The sequence below is a fragment of the Phasianus colchicus genome, chromosome Z (genome assembly GCF_987193195.1).
Source record: "Phasianus colchicus chromosome Z, bPhaCol1.hap1.1, whole genome shotgun sequence".
NCBI lineage: Eukaryota > Metazoa > Chordata > Aves > Galliformes > Phasianidae > Phasianus > Phasianus colchicus.
In genome coordinates this window covers 12,611,838-12,634,642 of record NC_143476.1, presented here as the reverse complement: position 1 = coordinate 12,634,642, position 22,805 = coordinate 12,611,838, and the positions used below count along the sequence as shown (strand labels likewise).

Here is a 22,805-nt window from a genome sequence, read left to right as displayed (position 1 = left end):
CAAAGATATGTAATGAAAATAAGTCCAGGCTGGCTGTCCTTGTGGGCATCAGCTGCTGGCATCTGCATTGCTGCTGCCATGAGCATGGCACAGCAGGTAAAAGATTGCTTTTCCTTGTGTGACACAGGAGCTCTTGACTTGAAAGCAAGAGGGATGCAATAGAAAGAGCTGCAACCTCTGCCAGACATGGCAAAGGTGAGAGGGATGTTGTTTAAATTAGTGCTGATGTCAGGAAGGACTGTAAGGATGGAAAGGCTGGTGTTTGGCATGGGCAGGGAAACACATCTGGTTTTCATCTTCTCTTTGGGTGCCAGATAAACAGGGGAGAGTGTGCCCTCACCTTGGTACTCTCCTGCCCTCTTCTGCTCAGAGGGAGAAATTTCCAAGCTTCTAGAATGATATCAGGACAAAGATATGTAATGAAAATAAGTCCAGGCTGGCTGTCCTTGTGGGCATCAGCTGCTGGCATCTGCATTGCTGCTGGCATGAGCATGGCACAGCAGGTAAAAGATTGCTTTTCCATGAGTGACACAGGAGCTCTTCACTTGACAGCTGGAGGGATGCAATAGAAAGAGCTGCAACCTCTGCCAGACATGGCAAAGGTGAGTGGGATGTTGTTTCCATTGCTGCTGATGTCAGGATGGACTGTAAGGATGGAAAGGCTGGTGTTTGGCATGGGCAGGGAAACACATCTGGTTTTCATCTTCTCTTTGTGTTCCAGAAAAAGAGGAGAGTGTGCCTGCTACTTGGACCCCTCCTGCCCTCCTCGGCTGAGATGGTGAAATGTTCCAGCTTCTAGAAGGACATCAGGACAAAGATATGTAATGAAAATAAGTCCAGGCTGGCTGTCCTTGTGGGCATCAGCTGCTGGCATCTGCATTGCTGCTGGCATGAGCATGGCACAGCAGGTAAAAGATTGCTTTTCCTTGTGTGACACAGGAGCTCTGTAGTTGAAAGCTAGAGGGATGCAAAAGAAAGAGCTGCAACCTCTGCCAGACATGGCAAAGGTGAGTGGGATGTTGTTTCAATTAGTGCTGATGTGAGGAAGGACTGTAAGGATGGAAAGGCTGGTGTTTGGCATGGGCAGGGAGACACATCTGGTTTTCATTTTCTCTTTCTCTTTGAGTGCCAGATAAACAGGGGAGAGTGTGCCCTCACCTTGGTACTCTCCTGCCCTCTTCTGCTCAGAGGGAGAAATATCCAAGCTTCTAGAATGATATCAGGACAAAGATATGTAATGAAAATAAGTCCAGGCTGGCTGTCCTTGTGGGCATCAGCTGCTGGCATCTGCATTGCTGCTGGCATGAGCATGGCACAGCAGGTAAAAGATTGCTTTTCCTTGTGTGACACAGGAGCTCTTGACTTGAAAGCAAGAGGGATGCAAAAGAAAGAGCTGCAACCTCTGCCAGACATGGCAAAAGTGAGTGGGATGTTGTTTCAATTAGTGCTGATGTCAGGATGGACTGTAAGGATGGGCAGGGAAACACAGCTGGTTTTCATCTTCTCTTTGGGTGCCAGAAAAAGAGGACAGTGTGCCTGCAACTTGGACCCCTCCTGCCCTCTTCTGCTGAGATGGTGAAATGTTCCAGCTTCTAGAAGGACATCAGGACAAAGATATGTAATGAAAATAAGTCCAGGCTCGCTGTCCTTGTGGGCATCAGCTGCTGGCATCTGCATTGCTGCTGCCATGAGCATGGCACAGCAGGTAAAAGATTGCTTTTCCTTGTGTGACACAGGAGCTCTTGACTTGAAAGCAAGAGGGATGCAATAGAAAGAGCTGCAACCTCTGGCAGACATGGCAAAGGTGAGAGGGATGTTGTTTCAATTCGTGCTGATGTCAGGAAGGACTGTAAGGATGGAAAGGCTGGTGTTTGGCATGGGCAGGGAAACACATCTGGTTTTCATTTTCTCTTTCTCTTTGAGTGCCAGATAAACAGGGGAGAGTGTGCCCTCACCTTGGTACTCTCCTGCCCTCTTCTGCTCAGAGGGAGAAATTTCCAAGCTTCTAGAAGGACATCAGGACAAAGATATGTAATGAAAATAAGTCCAGGCTGGCTGTCCTTGTGGGCATCAGCTGCTGGCATCTGCATTGCTGCTGCCATGAGCATGGCACAGCAGGTAAAAGATTGCTTTTCCTTGTGTGACACAGGAGCTCTTGACTTGAAAGCTAGAGGGATGTAATAGAAAGAGCTGCAACCTCTGCCAGACATGGCAAAGATGAGTGGGATGTTGTTTCCATTGCTGCTGATGTCGGGAAGGACTGTAAGGATGGAAAGGCTGGTGTTTGGCATGGGCAGGGAAACACATCTGTTTTCATTTTGTCTTAATTTTTCAGTGCTAGATAAATGGAGGAGTGTGTGCCCTCACCTTGGACCCCTCCTGCCCTCTTCTGCTGAGATGGAGAAATGTTCCAGATTCTAGAAGGACATCAGGACAAAGATATGTAATGAAAATAAGTCCAGGCTGGCTGTCCTTGTGGGCATCAGCTGCTGGCATCTGCATTGCTGCTGCCATGAGCATGGCACAGCAGGTAAAAGATTGCTTTTCCATGAGTGACACAGGAGCTCTTCACTTGAGAGCTGGAGGGATGCAATAGAAAGAGCTGCAACCTCTGGCAGACATGGCAAAGGTGAGTGGGATGTTGTTTCCATTGCTGCTGATGTCAGGATGGACTGTAAGGATGGAAAGGCTGGTGTTTGGCATGGGCAGGGAAACACATCTGGTTTTCATCTTCTCTTTGTGTTCCATAAAAAGAGGAGAGTGTGCCTGCAACTTGGACCCCTCCTGCCCTCCTCGGCTGAGATGGTGAAATGTTCCAGCTTCTAGAAGGACATCAGGACAAAGATATGTAATGAAAATAAGTCCAGGCTGGCTGTCCTTGTGGGCATCAGCTGCTGGCATCTGCATTGCTGCTGGCATGAGCATGGCACAGCAGGTAAAAGATTGCTTTTCCTTGTGTGACACAGGAGCTCTGTAGTTGAAAGCTAGAGGGATGCAAAAGAAAGAGCTGCAACCTCTGCCAGACATGGCAAAGGTGAGTGGGATGTTGTTTCAATTATTGCTGATGTCAGGAAGGACTGTAAGGATGGAAAGGCTGGTGTTTGCCATGGTCAGGGAAACACATCTGGTTTTCATCTTCTCTTTCTCTTTGAGTGCCAGATAAACAGGGGAGAGTGTGCCCTCACCTTGGTACTCTCCTGCCCTCTTCTGCTCAGAGGGAGAAATTTCCAAGCTTCTAGAAGGACATCAGGACAAAGATATGTAATGAAAATAAGTCCAGGCTGGCTGTCCTTGTGGGCATCAGCTGCTGGCATCTGCATTGCTGCTGCCATGAGCATGGCACAGCAGGTAAAAGATTGCTTTTCCATGAGTGACACAGGAGCTCTTCACTTGACAGCTGGAGGGATGCAATAGAAAGAGCTGCAACCTCTGCCAGACATGGCAAAGATGAGTGGGATGTTGTTTCCATTGCTGCTGATGTCGGGAAGGACTGTAAGGATGGAAAGGCTGATGTTTGCCATGGGCAGGGAAACACATCTGTTTTCATTTTGTCTTAATTTTTCAGTGCTAGATAAATGGAGGAGTGTGTGCCCTCACCTTGGACCCCTCCTGCCCTCTTCTGCTGAGATGGAGAAATGTTCCAGATTCTAGAAGGACATCAGGACAAAGATATGTAATGAAAATAAGTCCAGGCTGGCTGTCCTTGTGGGCATCAGCTGCTGGCATCTGCATTGCTGCTGCCATGAGCATGGCACAGCAGGTAAAAGATTGCTTTTCCTTGTGTGACACAGGAGCTCTGTAGTTGAAAGCTAGAGGGATGCAAAAGAAAGAGCTGCAACCTCTGCCAGACATGGCAAAGGTGAGTGGGATGTTGTTTCAATTCGTGCTGATGTCAGGAAGGACTGTAAGGATCGAAAGGCTGGTGTTTGGCATGGGCAGGGAAACACATCTGGTTTTCATCTTCTCTTTGGGTGCCAGAAAAAGAGGAGAGTGTGCCTGCAACTTGGACCCCTCCTGCCCTCTTCTGCTGAGATGGTGAAATGTTCCAGCTTCTAGAAGGACATCAGGACAAAGATATGTAATGAAAATAAGTCCAGGCTGGCTGTCCTTGTGGGCATCAGCTGCTGGCATCTGCATTGCTGCTGGCATGAGCATGGCACAGCAGGTAAAAGATTGCTTTTCCTTGTGTGACACAGGAGCTCTTGACTTGAAAGCGAGAGGGATGCAATAGAAAGAGCTGCAACCTCTGCCAGACATGGCAAAGGTGAGTGGGATGTTGTTTCAATTACTGCTGCTGATGTCAGGAAGGACTGTAAGGATGGAAATAACATCCTTCCCTAGACAGAGCATCGCTGTCCTGAATGCTCTGAATTCAGTGCTGATGTCCGAATTAATTGCAAGGTATCAATTTAACACTGAATATTTTTTGCCAGAGGAGATGAGGGCTGTGCTACCCATCATTTCAGTAATTCTGAGTAACTTTCTGTTTGCCTTTACCAAGGTCTGCTGTTACAATCGTGGTATCAGTAATGTCTGTCTGGAATCATTGTTAGGGTCTGAGATCTGATTTTTTTCTTTCTGGAGGGACCACTGAAATGAAAATTCAGACATGTAAGGAATAAACACAATTAATAGGCATTTCTGATCAGAGTGGAGTCACTTCTTGTATTCAGAATCACAGATTCATCGAATTTTGTCATTTGTATTTGTGAACCTCAATTTCACAACACCAAGAGGTTATTCTAGCTTTGGTATCTTGCGACTTTGTATATAACTACATAACTGTAACCATAAATGTCTAGGAGCATGGAGATGGAGAAATTAATCTTCCTGTAATTCTCTGTACTGCAGCCCCGTGGTTGTCAACACCTAATGCAATATTGAAATTTCAGTTGAGAAATTGAAAGCTGTCCCTAACAAAAAAACATCTGGATTTGTTACTGAAATCACACTGAGGATCAATAAATCCAAATGCTTCTAGCATAACCACGATTATAGGCAGTGTTTAGACAAGTTCTAACAGGAAAACCATGAACACAAGGCTAAAGAGAGACTAAGTGATGTACTGTGCAGGAATACTCATGGAAGTCTTCACAGTGCAGGAGTCTGATCTGATTACAGATGCTGTGCTTTAAGTACCCCTTATCATATCTTTTTTTTCACTGTTGTGCAGGGGTTGGACTCAGTGATCTCTGGAGGCTGGAGATGCTGTTTGCTAATGGCAGATGGAGAGAGGAAAAGCAAGTCCAAGGCATGCTGTGCATAGCCACCACATGGCATCTGCACCATTTCCCCCTGCACAAAGGAGGAGCATCTCACAAGCTTGGCCTGGGCCAGGGAAGGGAGCAGACAAACATCTGGACCGACCCCAAACGAGCTGGTTCTGCAGGTTGGGTGTCTTCTGCTGCTTGTCTCACATCCTGCTGCTCAGCGGTAGATTTGTTCCTGCTCAGTGCTAACAGGAAACTCACACAGCATTTCTGTTTCAGCTGTGCCAACGCTTTGATCCCTTGCTGCTTGGATGGGGCGTTTGAAGAGTGATGCCTGTGCTGATGTCCAGCCAGGCTTTGGGGATGAGTCTCCACACCAGGGTCCGTCTGACAGGACTGAGGGCTGGGGATCCAGCCAGGTCAAGTCCAGTGTGCTTTGCTCTTGTTCTTAGTGCTTGTTTTTGCTCAGGAGGGCAGGAGGTGAACCTCGTGCAGCAATGCCTGCAGACGGGGTTTGCAGAGAAAGAGGTCCTGCAGGCCTTGTGTGACAGCCACAGAGCTGCAGCGAGGCTGCATCAGTGTAAAACACCAGAGATCCACGGAGGTGTGAAGGGGAGCTGTGGGCTGCAGTCACGCAGGAAGGGATGTGCATGCTCGGGGTTTGGTTGTTGTGTGTGTGTTAAGTGACTGTGATACCACTGCTGGGTCAGTGTGAGTGTACGGAACAAGTGTGACAGCCTTTTTGATGGAGCCCTGTGAAAGGAGTCCTATGGACTTGAGATCCAACTATCAGCCCGTGGGCATCAGCCAGGAGTTGGGGTAGGGGATGAGGCAAGGGAAGTTGGGCTGAGAAAGTGATAAAGCAGTCTGGCAGTAGTTCTGTGTTTCTCCCATCTCCTGCTTTATTTCCTTCCAGGTGAAATAGATGGGTGCTGCAACATGCCCTTGAATGTAACAAAACCCACTCTAGTGTGGATTTGACATGGGCCCAGCACTGCAAGGTACGCTGCTGGGAGGAAGCGTCCATCTGGCTGAGGGCAGGAAGGCCCTCCAGAGGGATGCACTGAGGCCAGTTGTGCGAGGCTCAACAAGAGCAAGCGCCAGGTCCTGCGCTTTGGTCATGACGACCCCGTGCCAGCTTCTCCAGGATTTGGCTGGGGTAGAATTCCAAGCAGCCCCTGATTCCAGAACGTTGGGCTGGGCTGTTGGAATCTTCTGCCCTTGTGCCTGGTCTTGCCTCCCCACCCTGTCCGTCGTGGTGGAGCAGCCTGGTGGCCCTCAGTGATGTCATAAGGGCTAGAATGAGGGGAGGAGCAGTGCGTGCTGCGTCCCTTCATTGGAGCGCTGGAGCTCTGACTGAGCAGCTCGCTTGTTGCACTTGTGCACCGACTGCGTCCCTTTGTCTTCACACCGTCCTGTGCAGCACCTTGTAGGTAAGCTGAGACAGTGTGGGAGAGACGGGGGGACAGTGAGTGCTGAGAACTGCTGGCTGGCGGAGCTCATAGGATCACATTATCTCCATCAGCAGAGGGGTGGCCATGAGGGACAGGGAGGTGATCGTCCCCCCCTGCTCTGCTCTTGTGAGGCCCCAGCTGCAGTACAGTGTCCAGAAAGACAGGGAGCTGTTGGAGAGGGTCCAGAGGCGAGCCACAGAGATGATCAGGGGACAGGAGCACCTCCCCTGCAGAGACAGGCTGAGGGAGCTGGGCTTGTTCAGCCTGGAGAAATGAAGGCTGTGGGGTGACCTCATGGCAGCCTTCAGTACCTAAAGGGAGCCTAAAAAGAGGAGGGGAATCAACTCTTTGAAAGGGTAGATAACAGCAGGACAAGGGGAAATGGTTTTAAGTTGAAAACTTAAGTTTTTAAGTTGAGGGAGGGCAGATTTTGGTTTTCCCCTCGTAGTCTTTGCTAAACCGTGGAAGCAAACTGACCTGCTCTTTCTCTCTCCTCTCTCCACCCTCTGCCTGCTTCCCTGCTGCAGCTTTTGCTCGTGGAAGATCAGAGCAAAGAGACAAGGAACGGCTGCGGATTCGTGAGATTTCTCTCCCTCGTTCTGATCTCTTGTCAGGTACCTGCCATGGTTTGTCCCCCCACATGCTTTAGCAGCCCGTGACGCCCCGTGTTTAGTAACACAGCCTCATCCAGCTTTGATGGGACGCTGGTCACGTGTGGGTTTTCTCCACATGCTCTGCAGCTCAGCCCTCAGAAGGATGCTGTCTGTGGTGCTGTGACCAGCTGGTCTACAGGAAACCAATCCCTTAGGCAAAGAGTCCCAGCCCCAGCTTGTGCAGAGCTGCACAGCATCACCAGGGACACCAGCAGGCGTGCTTGGGCTGTGTGAGTGTGCCCGACAGCTGTAGGGAGCACAGCAGAGATGTGAACAGAGAAAATAAAAGTGTGTTTCTTTTCAGTTCCAGCTTGTCACACCTACGCTGATGGCCGTGGCGTGCAGCGAGATCAGCTGTGGGCCTGACCTGGCATGGACAGAGGTAGAGTATGAAGCTCTGATTGGTCTTTGTTCCCTGACTGCAGCCAGCAGAGTGAGCCGCAGATGTGCTCTCCTGCTTTCCAAGAGAGCTCCTCTGTGGCAAGACAGTAGTGCAAGTGTGGCAAGTTTATAAAAGTACCAGAGCCATCTCGGCTGTTGTGTTTGTCCTCTACTGACTTTTCCCTTGAAATGGCTGCAGAAACAACAATCATTCTCTGCTCTGTTTGGCCTCGCTGTTGGTTGGACTGCTCAAGAGAGCTGCTTGGTGCTTGCAATGGCACTGTTTGCACCTTGTAACTGCAGCCGTAGCTTTGGTTTCCCTCTTCACGGTCTCCTAGCATCTTAAACAGCCAGCCTTCCTGCACAAAGAGCGTAGGAAAGGAGGGGGCAAAATGGACAAGGCCACCTGTCTGCGTCAGTGCCATTGCTGATTAGTCTGGGTGGGGAGAGATGCATCTTTGCATTGCCTGGCGTGTGCCTGCTGCACACCAGGGAGAGAAACAGCCGCTATTAGACTTGCAGTTCCTTCTCAAGTGCCCATGATAAGGACCGAGTGCATTTCCTGCAGCTTTCTCTGCAGATGTGCTCCTCACCTTGAAGTCCTCCTTGTTGGTTCCCAGCTCCTCACCGTGGCCTGTGCTCTCTGTTTCAGACTGAGAACAAGGGGAAGCCCCTGCTGGACCATGAGGTGGCACCTGTGAATGTTCCAGCTATTGCTGCTGCCCATGCTATTAAGAGATACGTTGCCCAGGCAGCGGATGAACTCTCCTTTGAGGTAAGCAGTTCAAGGCGTTCCTTGTTGTTCAATTTTACAATGGCAAATGCCTTCAGAGCTGCACTGGTGCAAGTGCTCTCATGCTCGGCGATGTTTGGCAGTGCAGAAGAATGCAGTCATTTGAGCTGTGCTTTCCTCCCAGCCGTGCTGAAGCTGGGATTGACGTTGCAATCTCTTGCAGGTGGGAGACATCATCTGTGTCATCGACATGCCACCAAAGGAGCTGACCCCCTGGTGGAGAGGCAAGCTCGGCTTCCAGGTAGGCACAAGCTTCAGACTGGAGAGTGCAACTTCAGTAAAGGCAGGAATCTCAGCTTAGAGCTGCTCTGCCTGCTCAGGATGCCTAAAGGACATAAACAGTTTCCCTGTGTCGGTGTCAGGGGACCTTGCCTTTGGCTGCAAATGATGAAAAATTATTACCTTTATGCTGTGAACTATGGCCATTTTCTGCTGGATAGTCTTATGGAACGTCAGGCAAGCACGTTCCGAGGGAAATGTTACATGGCTTTAGGTTTAACAGTTCAGATCTGAGAAGTGCTGCATGCAATAGTTGGCCTCTCTTTTCCTTTTGTTACAGGTTGGATTTTTCCCAGGGGAGTGTGTGGAACTCATTAATAAGAACATTCCTGAGGCACTCATCAATTCTGTGCCAAAGCCAGGTACGGATGTTACAGTTGATGGTGTGGGGAAGCAAAATGAAGTCTTTTTGGGGGTGTGTTCCATGTTTAGTACCTCCTTTATCCATGCCACATTGTCCTCTGGGTTGATGATTCTTCATGCACACCATGGGGCAGAGATTTGGCCCAATCCTCCTGATTTTATGATTGGACTTGGCAAAACTATAGAATCTTCATAGAATGGCTTGGGATGGAAGGGACCTCAGGGATCATCATGCTCCAACCCTCCTGCCTCAGGATGATCTCCCAGCCCCCACATTTAATGTGAGACAAGAACAGGCTGCCCAGGGCCCCTTCCAACCTGGCCTTGGGCTCCTCCAGAGATGGGGAAAATCCCTTTTTGTATGTACTGGTTGGTAATGTTCTTCCCGTTCTGACGTGCTCTGTAGAATGTGCTGTGCTCGGCCTCGTCCAACGGAGCCAGACCTGAAATGACCTGGTTTCTTCCTTTTGTTGTGCAGTGCCCAAGAAACGCAGCAAGATCCTCACCTTCCTTCGTTCCTTGGTGAAGGCCCGCCCAAAGAAACCGACCGAGCGGGTGGTGGAGAAGGAAAGGGTGTTTGGCGGTGACCTGGGAGAGCATCTTCTCCACTCCGGTCGTGATGGTAAGGAGCTGCCCATTCCTGAGATCTTCCTCTGCTGGGCATCTAAAGAAGATGAAAGGGAGCTCATATCTAGCAGGGGGCAGGCTGATAGCCGTGGAGACACGTGTAATGGGAGTTGATGGCTGAAGGATCAAGTGAGGCGGATGCTCCTAAGAGACAAGCACATCTGTATTTGCTTCAGCCAAGCCTGGCTGGGCTTAGTGGATGGGATGTGAAGCACAGCCTGCAGCACGATTGAATCAGGAGCTCCACTGACGGCTGGCACGTGTTCTTCAGTCCCCCAGGTCCTCCAGAGCTGCGCTGAGTTCATTGAGCAGCACGGCGTGGTGCAGGGGATATACCGCCTGTCCGGCGTCACGTCCAACATCCAGAGGCTGCGGTAAGAGTGCTGCGACTGACACAGCCTGAGTGCATCTGGTGTGGCTTTGGGCTTGCCTTCCTCTCGCTCAACCGGGTTTGCGTCCCTCTCTCCAGGCAGGAATTTGAGTCGGAGCAGATTCCTGAGCTCACCGTCCGGGACATTCACAGCGTGAGCTCCCTCTGCAAGATGTACTTCAGGGAGCTCCCGAACCCTCTGCTCACCCACCAGCTGTACGGCAAGTTCTCGGTAAGCACAAGGCCACGTCTTTCATTTCCCTCTTCCTGGGCCTCTTGGCAGATGGCTGCAGCAGTGCCCCAGCTCGGAGGCCCTTTTGCTGTCAGCCCCACGAGGTTTACTCGCAGTGGTGTACTAGCCTGATTGGTGTCTCGCTCCCTTTCTGCACTACTCCAGGATGCTGTTGGTGCCGCTACAGAGGAGGAGCGGCTGCTCAGAATGCAGGACGTCATCCAGCAGCTGCCCGCTCCTCACTACAGGTCAGTGCTGCCCTCAGCCTGCTGAGCTCAGCCCTGCTGCATTGCAGAGGGCAACGATGCGGTTCCAGCCTTTGTCTTTCTGAATTGCAGCACGGCATGCTCGTTGGTGCTGAACGTTTGCCTCTCTTGTTTTCCAGGACACTGGAGTACCTGATGAGACACTTGGCGTGTCTGGCTGGGAACTCCACCATCACAAACATGCATGCCAAGAACCTAGCCATTGTGTGGGCTCCAAACCTCTTAAGGTAAACTTCTGCTTCTGTTTCAACACAACGCTTACATCTGTTCTCCAGAAAAAAAAACAGTCCTCCCTTTTTCTCCATCAAATGTGCTCTTCTCCTGTAAAATCTGTGGCTGACAGCAGAGCAGGAGCCTGAGCTGTTCTCCAACCCCACGGGCACAATGTCTAGGTGACAATTTCTGCTCTCTTGTTGAGATGGGACTGACGTGTCCTTGATCATCCAGGGGAATTTCTGCAGTGGCATCACTGATTGCCCACTGCGGAAGTCTCCAGAGCCTCAGCTGACAGCTTTTGGCTGCAACAATTCAGACTCGGGGAAACGGTCTTGGAGAAATGACTTCTAAAATCTGCCTTTTCTACAGATCACAGCAGAACGAGTCTGCCTGCGCCAGCGGAAGAGCTGCCTGCATGGAGCTGCAGACAGAGTCGGATGTGGTGGAATTCATCATCAACCACACAGACGACCTCTTCTGCTCCAAATCCAGAGCAGACATCGCAGATGCAGCAGGTGAGTGTCTTCCTCCATTAGCTTTATCTTGACGTGACACCTTGATCAAATGCAGGCCTTCTCCGGGACCTTTGAGATACTGTTTTACCATCAAGGGGACAGCAGACCTCTGGGCTTCCAATAGAATCTGGCATCCTGTTGCTGGATGCTGAGAATGTCCAAGCCCAAACTTCACAAGGAGGAAACCGTCATTATTATGGTTTGCATGCAGGAGAAGCTTGATGCAAGTGTGGCAGCGAAGCTTTCTCAGTTCCCTGCCCCTTTTATCTAGGGGTGAGCTCTCTTAATGATGACCTTGTCCTTTGCCATAAACAGACTTCTGCCCACATGGTTATTTTGAGCTCCTCTTCTTCCAGTGGCTCGGATAAGCAAGCCTGAGAAAAATACAGCACCTCCCCCAGAACTGTGGTGGCTGTGCTGCTGCTTTCTGATCCTCGCTCTTACCTGTGGTTTTCCCTGACAGGGCACAATTCTCTCCCAGGGCCCAAGTCTGTGGGGGTCTCTTCTGCTGCCACAAAGCTGCTCAGCCTGGAGGAGGCACAGGCACAGAGGCGAGGCCACAGCAGCTCTCCTGTTGTGACAGAGAGCAGCCACGACATTGAAGTGGAAGAAAGCCCTGCAGCTGGGCAGGGCAAATTCCACACCGTCGTCGACTTTCCATCTGACAGGTAAAGAGGACTTTCTTTTCCAGCACCTAGCATCATTGTTTGGGTGGGTTTTTGTGGTTTTTTTTTCCCAGTATTTCTAGCGCCAAAAGTTGCTGAAAGTAAGTTAGGCTAAGGTGGGATTTTCCAGATGTCAGGGCCACGTACCTGAAACCAAATCCAGTTCTCCTCTAAGCAGAGCAGTTGGTCAGACTTGCTGGCACTAGAAATTAAACATGGCAGTGAGATGAGGCCGATGAGGTGCTAATGTAAGAGTCAGAGATGCTTCTGAACTTCCTTTATGGCTGCACGGTTCCTCAGAAAGGAGTTACGCCTGCCAGCTCCATCAAAGCCATCCCTCAGATGCTGTGCTGTACAGCTGTGGAGCCTTTGCTCACATGCTCTGCATCTTGCTTGACAGAGTTGAGGGGAATTAGCCAGCAAGACTTCAGGGCTGAGCTATAGGAATGGAGCCATCCTCAACTGCTGGAAACAGAGCGAGTTTCTAAGTTGTGTTTCTGCAGAAACCAGGCAGTGCTAGGAACAAGCAACTGCTGCCAAGAGCTCAGTGCTGCTCTTCCCTCACCCTGCACCACGCACGACTCACAGCATTGGCTGTTTTCTCTCTCCAGACAAAATCCACCCAGCAAGAAGGAGGAATCACCAGCTAGCAGTTGGTGTTGCTGTTTCAGCCTCAGAAAGCCATCCTCTGGGAGCAAACGCCAACTGCAGCACAATGCCAGGCAGCCCTCAGAAACAGCAGTGGTAGTCCTGGCAGGTAAGGGTGCAAATGCAGCTTCCAAATCCCTGCTTTTCAGGAACATTGAATTCAAGCTTGCTCTGCACTTGTATCTCCTTCTGCCATTCCAGCCCCTGCCTAACGTCTTCAGTACACCCCTGATCAAGAACCACTGTCGTAATTCAGCTTGTGAAAGTTTGACACTAACCTCTGTGTATCCTTTCTAGGTGAATCGAGCCCTTGCCAACCCACAAGATCCAGGGCAAGTAGCAACAATGCTCTCTGTGCTTCCATCAGTGGAGAGCTCTTAGGAAGCACAAATTGCTGCAGTTCCAACAGCAGCCTTACACATGAAAACAGTGATGGAGAGAAGGAGCTCATCGAAGTCCATGCCCTCATTACACCTGGCTCTGCTGAAGTTGCTGACCTGGGACTGCAAGACACCACAGTCGCCAGCCTGGATTGTAACCAGGAGTCCATGCAGTGCAGCCCATCCAAAGCACAGTGTGAGTGCCCCGACAGCAGCACCTCCATGCAGGAGCAGGTCAGTGTCAGTGAGGAGGAGCAGAGCCTCTTGCAAGGGGACTTTCAATCAGACCTCCAGTCCCAGGCACCGGACAGCAGCACTGAGAGCTCTGAGCCACTCTCTCCATGACAAGACAGGATGAGTCCCATCTTCACCGTGGACCTCTCACACCCTCCTGTCCTTTATTTAATAATAAAAGCACACTTGTGCTCAATCAACGCCTTGACTGCTTCTGGAGTCTTCATTCACACGGACTGGGATGAATGCAGCACACAGCAAGGCACCCCAGCTTGCAATGCTGTGGCTGTGGGGTGCGTGCAGCACAGCTCCGGGTTTGTTCCTGTTTTGTCTGGCTTTGGGATGTCTGCAGGGGGAGCTCTGCTACCATTTGGCATGGTAGCAAATAATCTCTCGCATCCTGGATGCTGCTCATGATACTCCCAAGCTTCCTGGCTGTGGCTTTGTGACGCTTTTCAGGGCTTTCTGATGCATTTTCATGCCTTGGCCTCTCCTTAACACCTCTCTCCTCGCATCATGTCCTTTCCTGGCTCCCACCTACGAGCTGGCCCTGCAGATCATCTCCAGACCTGTCATCAGCACACTGCGGCAGGAGAAGCTCCCCCTGGCCAACGTTAGGCAGTACTGCTTGGTCTGCAGCTCAGTGGCCATTTCCCTTTTAGGCGGCTCCTGCAGAAGAATCAAGCAGCAGAACCTTTTGCTCACCCTGCAGCACACAAATGCTGCAAAAGCAGAAACAACCTGGGAATCTCTGTGTCTGCAAGACTTCACAGACACTCACTGACTGTGTCTGATGGCTCCCTCCCATCCTTGATTTCCTTCTCCCCTTCTCCTCGTCGGATCCCACTGCTGAGCCATGATCAAGCTGCCCAGTGTGGCAGAGCATCGTGCAGAGCCGTGCTGGCACCTCCTCCCCTTCCTCTCCTGCAGCTCAGCGTGCAACCTGAGCACGTTTTTTTCTGAGAAAGTGACCAGCTCTTTTCCATCCCTTTGCCCCTACAAACAGTTGTCCAGAGGATCTCGTCCAAGAATTCCTGGAACAGCCTGCAGCTGGCTCTCCTGAAGTTCAGGCTCCTGCCTTTGCTTCCTGCCAGGCCCGCATTCCTTGAGATCACAACCTCAAGGAGGGCATGGTCACTGCAGCCCTGACCGCCTCCTGTCGTAACCCCTGGTGTGCACCATGTCCAGCAATGCTTCCCTTCTGCTTGCTGTGCCCAATGCCTGCACCACAGAGTGATTCTCACTGCACTCCAGGAGTCTGTCAGATTGCTTGCAGCCAGCCATGCTGATTTCCCAGACTGACTGGAATCCCCCATCAGGATGAGAGTCAGTGAGTGCGATGCTTCTGCTGGCTGCAGTAAGCAGCTCCCACCAACAGGCTCTCTTTCCAGGCGGCTGTAGCAGACCCTCACCTCCAGAAGCCCTGCACTGCTGCACTTCCTAATTTTACCCACAAGTTCACAACCTGCTCATGGCTCTTCTTAGTTCTTTGCACTCAACTTCTCATCATAGAGGGCAAATCCCTTGCCTTCCAGAATTCCATAGTATCAATTGTGTCTGCTTTATGTCAGGATTTTTTTTCTTTCCTTTCTTTTTCCATTTTCTAGGTAGGAAAATGAATTTCTGAGCCAGGAGAAGCAGAAGTGAAACAGTCTTCCTGGCACTGCTCAGGTTGCATGAGTTGCCAAGTGCTCCTCAGGTAATGTGTGCTGAAGAGCTGACCTTGGTGGCAGGGGCTGTGGCTGCATTTTGTGCCTGTCATGCGGGAATCCAAGAAAGCCTATTCAGAGCAGGAGCTGCAGAGCGAGATAAACATCACGAGAAGGTAAGGCTGAGAAGCAAGGACACCTCCAGAAAGAAGAGAAAAACTGAGTCAAGTGAGCTGCGTGACGGCCGTGTGATGCTGACCATGATTGGAGGAAGAGCGCATGGCTGGGAATGACTGATGGCTCTGGTTGGATGGGTGCCTGTGTGCACAGAGTTAAGGAGTGTTAGTGGGATGTTTTGCTGGCATCTAACGGCTGTAAGGGGAAGTCAAGAGAGAAAACTTGTGAATGCATAGAAGGGATGTTAACATCTGGAACAGACTGTTTGGATCATTCACAGCTGAGTCCGTGCCAGATTGCCACACTGCCAGAACCTAGGGCCTAGGATTTTCCTTTAAGAGTGCCAACTGCTTATTTTAAATGATAAAAAGTATCACTGAAAAAAGCTTCCCTCCTTGCATTAGAATAAGGCATTGATATTTGATGTTTCTGTCTTTCCATTCCTTTAGCAGCCTGGGTGTTGATGCAGCTGCATGCATCTGCTGCCCTCCCCTTCTGTTTTGTGTAAAAGAACAGTAAAATATGCAATCAGTGTGAGATCTTTCTGAAGTATTTTACTTTATTTGCCCCTAGGCTGCAATGGCTGGGAAATGGCAGTGTCACCCAGGAGCCCACACGGCGACCTGATGTCTCATTGTTGGGGTCTATTGGAAACCACCACGATGACAAAAGAATGCCTGGGATTCCTCCGGCCCAAATGCCAAACCTTGCACTTGGCTGTGCTGAACCTCATGAGGTTCACCCAGGCCCACCTCTCAAGTCTGCTGAGCTCAAACAGATGTCCTTTTTCTCGTGTCCTTCCATTCCGAGTCCATCTGTTCCCCAAAGCAAAAGAATTTGGAGGGAACCACCGACAGTTATGTGAGCGATTTCAGCGTCTATTTCTGATCATGGCAACAACTTCAGAGGTCACACTTAATTTACGGTGCCCGCTGTAATTCTGACCAAGGCTGCAGTTGCAGCTGACTTCCCAAGGCTGCAAGACGTGGTGGTGACACAGCCTTGTGCTTCTGCATTGGTGCTCATCCCACGTTTCCTTTCTCTGTCTCGCAGGTCAGCTCCTGCTGGAAGCAGATGGTATCCCAGTGTGAATGAAGGTCAGTGCAGGAGCAGCTGCTGATGGGAGGAAGGAAGTCCATGCTGAAGAGCTCTGAAGCATCTGCAGGTATGGTTCTGGAGGAGGCAGCAGTGATGTCGGAGGGCTCCCCAGCAGGAAGCTGTCTCATCCAAATGCTTGCTGAGTGGTTGGAAGGGAGCTTTCTGCATGACAGCAGCACCAGTCACTTGCTTCACATGTTGCAAAGACAAGGATTAGCAGGAGTTCCAGTATCTACAGTATCATCACGAATCACGATAGGATTACAATGTGTCCTCATACAAACGCAGCCATTTCTCTCTGAGTCCAGAGGCTGTCCGGAAAGCATCTTTGAGGTCTCTCACACCAAACCACTGCTGTCCGTGTGGGATCTGACTCATTAGGGTATAGGGGTTAGGAACCACAGGCTGTCTTTTGAGAACGGGTTCAGTCATTTCCTTACATCTTGCACCAGCCGATACGTGCCGTCTGCCTTCCGTGCCGACAGGATTGGGGTGTTATAAGGCCACAGACAAGGTTCCAGAAGACCATCCTTAACCACTGTCTGTGTTACAGCTTTTAGACCCACTCTCCCTTCTAAGGCTATGGGATATTGTTGCTGTTTCACAGCTCCACTCCCTCCTTGGGCAGTTATTTGTAAGGGAAAATTGTGAGTCCACCCCGATTTCCTTCCCCTGCCCACACCTTTGGATTCATTTCTCCTTCATCACAGCTGTTAACACATTCATTGACACCTGACATCTGTTTCACAGACTTGCAGCTGTAATCCTCATTTAACTGTTAAATCTCTCCCCCATAAATCGGTCCCTGCTTCAGGCATAGAGAACAATTGCCCTGCAACTATTTTATCTTTCCATTTTAGTTCTGTGGTCTCCAAGAGTGGAGCTGTCATTTCTGATCCCTCAGCCCCAGTTATGCACAACAGCCACAGCCAGATACACGTCTGGTACCTCTGAACTAGCTAATGCTGTAGGATGGAATGTTGTTTCTGCACTGGCTATCAAATGTGGGATTGGTCAGAAGCAGTACAGCACCATGTGTTTTGTAATTTGCCCTTGGAAACAGTTTGAAAAAGTAGAAAGACTTTATTAGTATTAGTAAAAAGAAGTTATTTCATAACATATTTTAGAAATACAGTTGTTCAATCATGTGATCAATTCTCACTTACCGAACTGTAATAGTTACAAATTGCATGGGTATAGCATTAAGGACCAGAAAGCATGTTGTAAGGCCATTCTGTTTGGATAGGAGAAGCTCAGCAAAAGAAAAACAGACTCCAAAGAAGCCAGGGCCTCCACACAAGGCCGAATTGACTCACTCTGTGGGCAGGTTGGGATGCAACAGGCAGGCATCAAGGGACTCCCCTCTGTCTTCCTTCCACACTTCTCTCTATTCAGGGATGGGCAGCTGTCCAGAAATAGTGCCCAAGTGTTGATAAGCAGCTGTCAGACGTTCAATAATTAGCAGTATACCTGCTGAGCTAGCAACAATTGGTGTTTAGCCAGTCACACACACACACACAGAATGGCCCGGGTTAGAAGGGACCTCAAGGATCAGGAATCTCCAACCCCCTGCCACAGGAAGGGCCACCAACCTCTGTACCACTGCACATATGCACATTGCTGGATAGAAACAGCAGTGTGGGAAAAAATTGTACACTGTGGTTCAGAATGGCTTAAGAGCTCAAATTATGAATGTATTTTCACCTTCACATTACCCATACAATGTCTGAGAAGGAGCTGTGTGTCAGATTTTTTTTTTATGCTCCCTTTCTTTCACCAGCCCTCATGTGAAGTGCCTAGCTGATGGCAGCCCTGCTCAGCCTCAGAGAAAGGTGACCCCAGCCAGCATTTCTGTGCTTTGTGTCCTGTGTCAGCAATAACTCTGAGTAACTAATGCATTCAGTAAAACCAGGGTCTGTTCGTGGACCATTTGCAAACATAAAGAGATGCAAAAACCCAATGGATAACTGAGCTGTTATGAATGATTATCCCCACCTCTTCTGTTTGCAGCTCAGTGACTGTGGGCAGCCAGTCGAGCCAATGCACACCCCAGAAACATCAGAGAAGGCACTTCTGACCTCGTTCTTCCTGTGACCTTACAGCACTGCCCTGCAGAATGAATGTGTGTCTTCAGAGATCTCTCTTGGCATGACTTCAAGAGCAGCTCAGTCAGTAGTTCACAACTTCACACCCATCTGGCTGTTAGATCTACGAGGGAACTGTTGATGTCAGAGCTAGAACATTGCCAAGCTGCAACAAAAGCTGCATGGCAACGCAGTGTTGATGATCTCCACATCTTTCCGGCAGTGAAATTTATTTTTAATTCTCTGCAGGAAAAGGTTTGTGCCAAATGACAAAGGAAAGAACCCTTCCTGCAAAACGTCTGTTAGAAAGCAGCACGTTGTCAGCTGGAATCATGAGTTATTTCAGCCCTCACTGGGCTGATCTGGAGAAGGGCTGTGCCAAGGTATTTACAGATGTCTTCTGATGGGTTTGAAGCATTTCTGGCTTGCGGGGTAGGCATAATTCTGCAAAGCTGGTGGATTGCTTGATCAATCTGAAATACAGGAAAGATCAATAAATGACCAAAAAAAAAAAAAAAAAAGCACCCAGATATATTGATAGCTGCATTACGTACTACATGATTCCTTTCAGCTGTATGTTTTTTTTTAAATAAGAAAGTGTAGAGCTGCCAGTTCCCTTATCCATCCTTTTAAGCTCCAGGCTAAGTAAGAAATGTTATTCCTCTCAACTGGAAGATGCATTCTGGGAAGAATGGTCTTCAAACTATTTGCGTTTCTTTAAGACATTCAGTTATGGGAAAATAAACCAAAACAAAACAACAAAAAAAAACACCAACAACCTCTATATTCTGAAAATGAAAAAAAACCCTTTTGACTTTCTCTTGACTGTCTGAAAAGTATAATACATCATATACAAATGTTTAATGAACAAAGAGCTGTCACGGAAAAGGAGGGAGCTGCTCTTTTACCTATCAAACCTTCCACATCTTTGAGTGTCTGCCAACAACCAGAATGTGTGGAGGCACCTTCAGTAAATGGAGGGCAGTGATGGCACTGCACTTACATTAATCCTTGATGAAATAGTACAGCACTGATAGAAACTTCCCAACAGTCTGTGCTGATCTGAAATGCTCTGGCAACTCTTTGCAAAAGGTTCATCATGCTGAGTATTTTTATGTCATTGCTTGCTTGCTGGTATCACCTGTGCTGAGCTAGCTGGACAAACCCAGATTGGCAGCTCCTCATGTGTGTTACCAGCTAATTTCTCACTGATCATTAGAAACAGAAAGTTAATTCTGCTGGGAATTTTGACTCAGCATGAAAAGGAGAGCAACAGGAAGGGCAAAATGAATGAAATAGCAACACAAGTTACCCAGCTGTTCTGTTGGAAAGACCATTTTTAAGCCAAAAGAACTGCAGAAAGAAGGAATGGATGGATTTCCTGGAGCATCTAGTTCTCCAGATGCCTACAAGAGACTGCCTTTCTGCATGTGGGACACAGAGCAGATCCCCTCTGATGTTCGGCACAGGGATGGATGGTGCTAAAAGCAGGTTTGTGTTTACCTGCAGGGCCCATTTGTTGCTTTGTTTCCATGTACAGAGAGCCCATAGGAGGTATCAAAACCATCTCACAGTTTGTGCTTGTAGGTTCAGTGTTTGGGAGCACTGACCTTCTGAACAGCTGAAACCAAAATCTGCAATTCAAAACCTGTAAGTAATATTCACATAATAATTAATTAAGAAATGCAATAGATAAACCTTTCACACCTGGAGCTCAGCTGCCATCACAGACCATTGCAGTGACTGCCCATGCATTAATTCTGTGTTGATAGTATCACTGGTGTCTCTCTTCTAGAGATGGATCCAAGCTGAAATGTGACTGCTGGTCGAGTTTCCACCTTAGCAGCTCCTCTACTGCTGCTGTCACGACTGCATTGTCCACCTGAACTGCAGGGTTGGATGTGACCTTGTGAGCAGCAGTCTGCTGGCAGACTTGTGAGTATTCTCCAGTATGTAGTTATCCCTGGTCAGAAGGAGGAGAGAATTAATGCATATATGCATATATTATATATACATTAATTAAATAATTATGTAAATCACATAAATTATATATAATTACATATTATAAATCCATGAAATAGACATGAATATATACAAACAATTAAAAATCCATAAACATTTTTGTGCATATTTAAATGTAGGAATGCATTCTATTAGAGGCATTGATAAGCAGGCATTTAAGCACACCTTGCTTTGCTGTTTAAGCAGGTCTGCACCAGAATCCTGACTGTAAGTGACATCTGTGAATGCCTTGAATCTTACAAATTCAAATCTTACGTCATGCACGAGCATGGAGAAGCTGATTTCCTCTTGATTAATCCTTGATTGTTCAGTGCATAGTGGTCAGATGGAAGACAAAACGTAGTCCAAATGTACTGATTTGAGAAAACAGCTGCTCTGGGTACTAGGAAACGGAGAGAAAATGGAGAAACAGACACTGCCAGAACTCTGCTGTGAGCACTTGTCTCATGAAGGATGTATCATAACAAGCCCAAAACTAATGGAGGAAGAAATAGGCTTTCTAGCTGTGTATTCATCCTTGGCATAACTAATTCTGTCTTTAGACATGTTTTTGAAACACTCACACGTTTTACCAACAGATAAGTAGATAAGAGACCAAAATGCTGAATGGGAATGAAAAAAAAAAAGCCATGTCAAAACAACAACAACAACAAAAATAGAAGAATTAAAAGTGTTCCAAAAGGTTAAAGATGTGGACTGAAAAAGTCTCAGCCAAACGTATTTCTGAGGAATTTTTAAATTTATTTCTGTATTTCTTCTACTTGCCAAGAAAGCACGATCTTACTTCTCCAGCAAAATTGGTGTGCCCTTATCTTACTAGAGAAAGGGCCTCTCACCATGGCACAAAGCTGCTAGAGTTTCCCAGGACACAGGAACAAGATTTTCTCCACTTTTCCACTCCTCCACTGTAGCATTTTGCAGTCAATGCTTTGGGGTTTTGGCAGAACTCACGGGTTACCCTAGTGTAGGATACTGGCTTCTATATTGCCAAGATACCTCATGGTAATTTTGGTCGCCCAGATTTCAGCTCTGTTGGGGATGAAAAAAGAGGCTGAATTTCCCACCGTCAGTCCCACAGATTCCTTCTCTCCCATTGGAAACGTCTGGGACATTACTGAGAAAAACACTGCAGTCTTTTGTTCAGGGGTTGGCAAAGGCAATGCTCCCTGCATTCCTTGCAGGGGGCTTTTTCCATGACTTTTTCATTGCTGTACACAAGTGCATACGGATACTTGGACACTCCGATGTAGGTCGCTCCAAAAGTAATGCCTGCTGTTGATTTCGATGGAAACTGCAGCTCTGCTGCCATCTGCTGGCACGACAACAGAACGTAATGGAGTATTTGTAGGAAGGTTCAGCCTCTGCTGCCGTACCACCAACAGTCACCTCTGATATCACGGGCATTCATCATTATCTGTCATCACAACACCTGAACGTACGGCCACTGACACAGATTGCTGACAAGGCCTACGATTAACCTGCAGCAATGAGGAAACCCATGAAGTCTACGTGGAAATGATAAAAGCTGACCAGGATAACTGCCAGCCAAGTTTCATGTTACAGATCGGTGTATCATTTCTGTATTTGGCAGGGTTGAGCAGTCGGCAGCTGGAAAACAAAGCACTGGATTTTGCAGTGTTAGTGACAGAGTGAGATGTGAACAAATGAACCACTTGTCACGTACTGCCTTCTTCTGTAGCGACATTAAACTCTGCAGAAATACATTTTTCCTGTGTTTGCCTGTATTTGTGAGGAACCGGGGCAGAAAGAGAGCAGCGTCGGGCAGAGGGGATGAAAGATGGAACCCTGCTTTCTCGGGCTCTCCTGCTTGCAGGAGGCCGCCACCGCAACTGCGAAGAACGTCTGCTTTATCCGAGACGCCGTCCCAGAGCGTTATGTGGAGACTTCCCACACTGCGGCACGTCCTCCGGCATCACCGCGAAGTGCGGACGCCTCGACCGCCGAGGTTCGCCGCTTCGGAGCCGTTCCCGCCAGAAGCGCAGCGACGGCCCGCGAGGCGCGGCGCGGTTCCGGCCGCTTCCCTCACTCACGGCTCCCCGAGGCGACGGAGCGGCCGCGCGGCTCTCGGCCGGGCGGCTCTCGCGAGAGCGGCCGACGCGGCGGGGACGTCGCCGGGGCTCGCCTGGAAAAAGCCTCGGGGGCGGAGCGGAGGCGGCGGGGCGCGAGGATCGCCCGGGCCGCTTTAACGAGGAGAAGCCGCGAGCCGCTCGGACGCGGGACCGCGCGGCGAGGGCGGCCGTCGGCGCCGCCGGGCGAGCGGTGAGTGCGCGGCTCCCGTTGACGGCCCGGCGGCCGCAGCTCCGGAGGCGCCGAGTGGCCGCGGCCGCGCCCGGCGGAAGGCTGACGCCGCAGCTGCGGAGCCCCGGGTGCTGCTGGGCGCCGGCAGACCGGGCGGCTTGTGGAGATGGAAGCTGCGGGTTGTGTCGGCGAAAGCGCCTCAGCTGCCACACGCAGGCAGGGCTGCTGTT

General features: G+C 49.4%; 4 protein-coding genes across 18 annotated transcripts in view; 3 read left to right on the top strand and 1 right to left on the bottom strand.

The window, feature by feature from the left end:
• Window positions 1-22,805, bottom strand: part of LOC149912559 (rho GTPase-activating protein 32-like) — a 490,746-nt gene that overhangs the window by 325,473 nt on the left and 142,468 nt on the right. The window lies entirely within an intron of this gene.
• LOC149912564 (rho GTPase-activating protein 32-like) lies at window positions 7,193-10,635 on the top strand. The gene is made up of 9 exons (XM_090130857.1): window positions 7,193-7,278; window positions 7,622-7,699; window positions 8,351-8,473; window positions 8,655-8,732; window positions 9,051-9,132; window positions 9,612-9,755; window positions 10,032-10,134; window positions 10,230-10,362; window positions 10,528-10,635. Exons 2-9 carry the CDS (start codon window positions 7,646-7,648, stop codon window positions 10,633-10,635), a joined length of 825 nt encoding a protein of 274 aa, XP_089986983.1. The 5' UTR covers window positions 7,193-7,278; window positions 7,622-7,645.
• LOC149912563 (rho GTPase-activating protein 32-like) lies at window positions 11,072-21,969 on the top strand. The gene is made up of 5 exons (XM_090130855.1): window positions 11,072-11,359; window positions 11,823-12,027; window positions 12,636-12,781; window positions 12,970-13,206; window positions 21,908-21,969. Exons 1-5 carry the CDS (start codon window positions 11,185-11,187, stop codon window positions 21,967-21,969), a joined length of 825 nt encoding a protein of 274 aa, XP_089986981.1. The 5' UTR covers window positions 11,072-11,184.
• LOC116241474 (uncharacterized) overlaps window positions 21,697-22,805 on the top strand; it is a 33,248-nt gene continuing 32,139 nt past the window's right edge. For all 15 annotated transcript variants that reach the window (XR_016461742.1, XR_016461736.1, XR_016461746.1 and 12 more), the window contains exon 1: window positions 21,697-22,596. Coding sequence is in view for 2 of the 15 variants with exons in the window: in XM_090131554.1 (XP_089987680.1) it covers window positions 22,115-22,596 (482 nt within the window). In the remaining 13 variants the exon portion in view is untranslated. The remainder of the gene's footprint in view (window positions 22,597-22,805) is intronic.

Excerpts from the sequence above, each read along its gene's own strand:
- LOC149912564 (XM_090130857.1), top strand. The coding sequence starts at position 7,646 with ATGGCCGTGGCGTGCAGCGAGATCAGCTGTGGGCCTGACCTGGCATGG. Across the intron at positions 8,474-8,654 it reads CGGATGAACTCTCCTTTGAG|GTGGGAGACATCATCTGTGT; the intron begins GTAAGCAGTTCA and ends AATCTCTTGCAG. Across the intron at positions 9,133-9,611 it reads CAATTCTGTGCCAAAGCCAG|TGCCCAAGAAACGCAGCAAG; the intron begins GTACGGATGTTA and ends TTTGTTGTGCAG.
- LOC149912563 (XM_090130855.1), top strand. The coding sequence starts at position 11,185 with ATGACTTCTAAAATCTGCCTTTTCTACAGATCACAGCAGAACGAGTCT. Across the intron at positions 11,360-11,822 it reads AGACATCGCAGATGCAGCAG|GGCACAATTCTCTCCCAGGG; the intron begins GTGAGTGTCTTC and ends TTTCCCTGACAG. Across the intron at positions 12,028-12,635 it reads GTCGACTTTCCATCTGACAG|ACAAAATCCACCCAGCAAGA; the intron begins GTAAAGAGGACT and ends TTCTCTCTCCAG.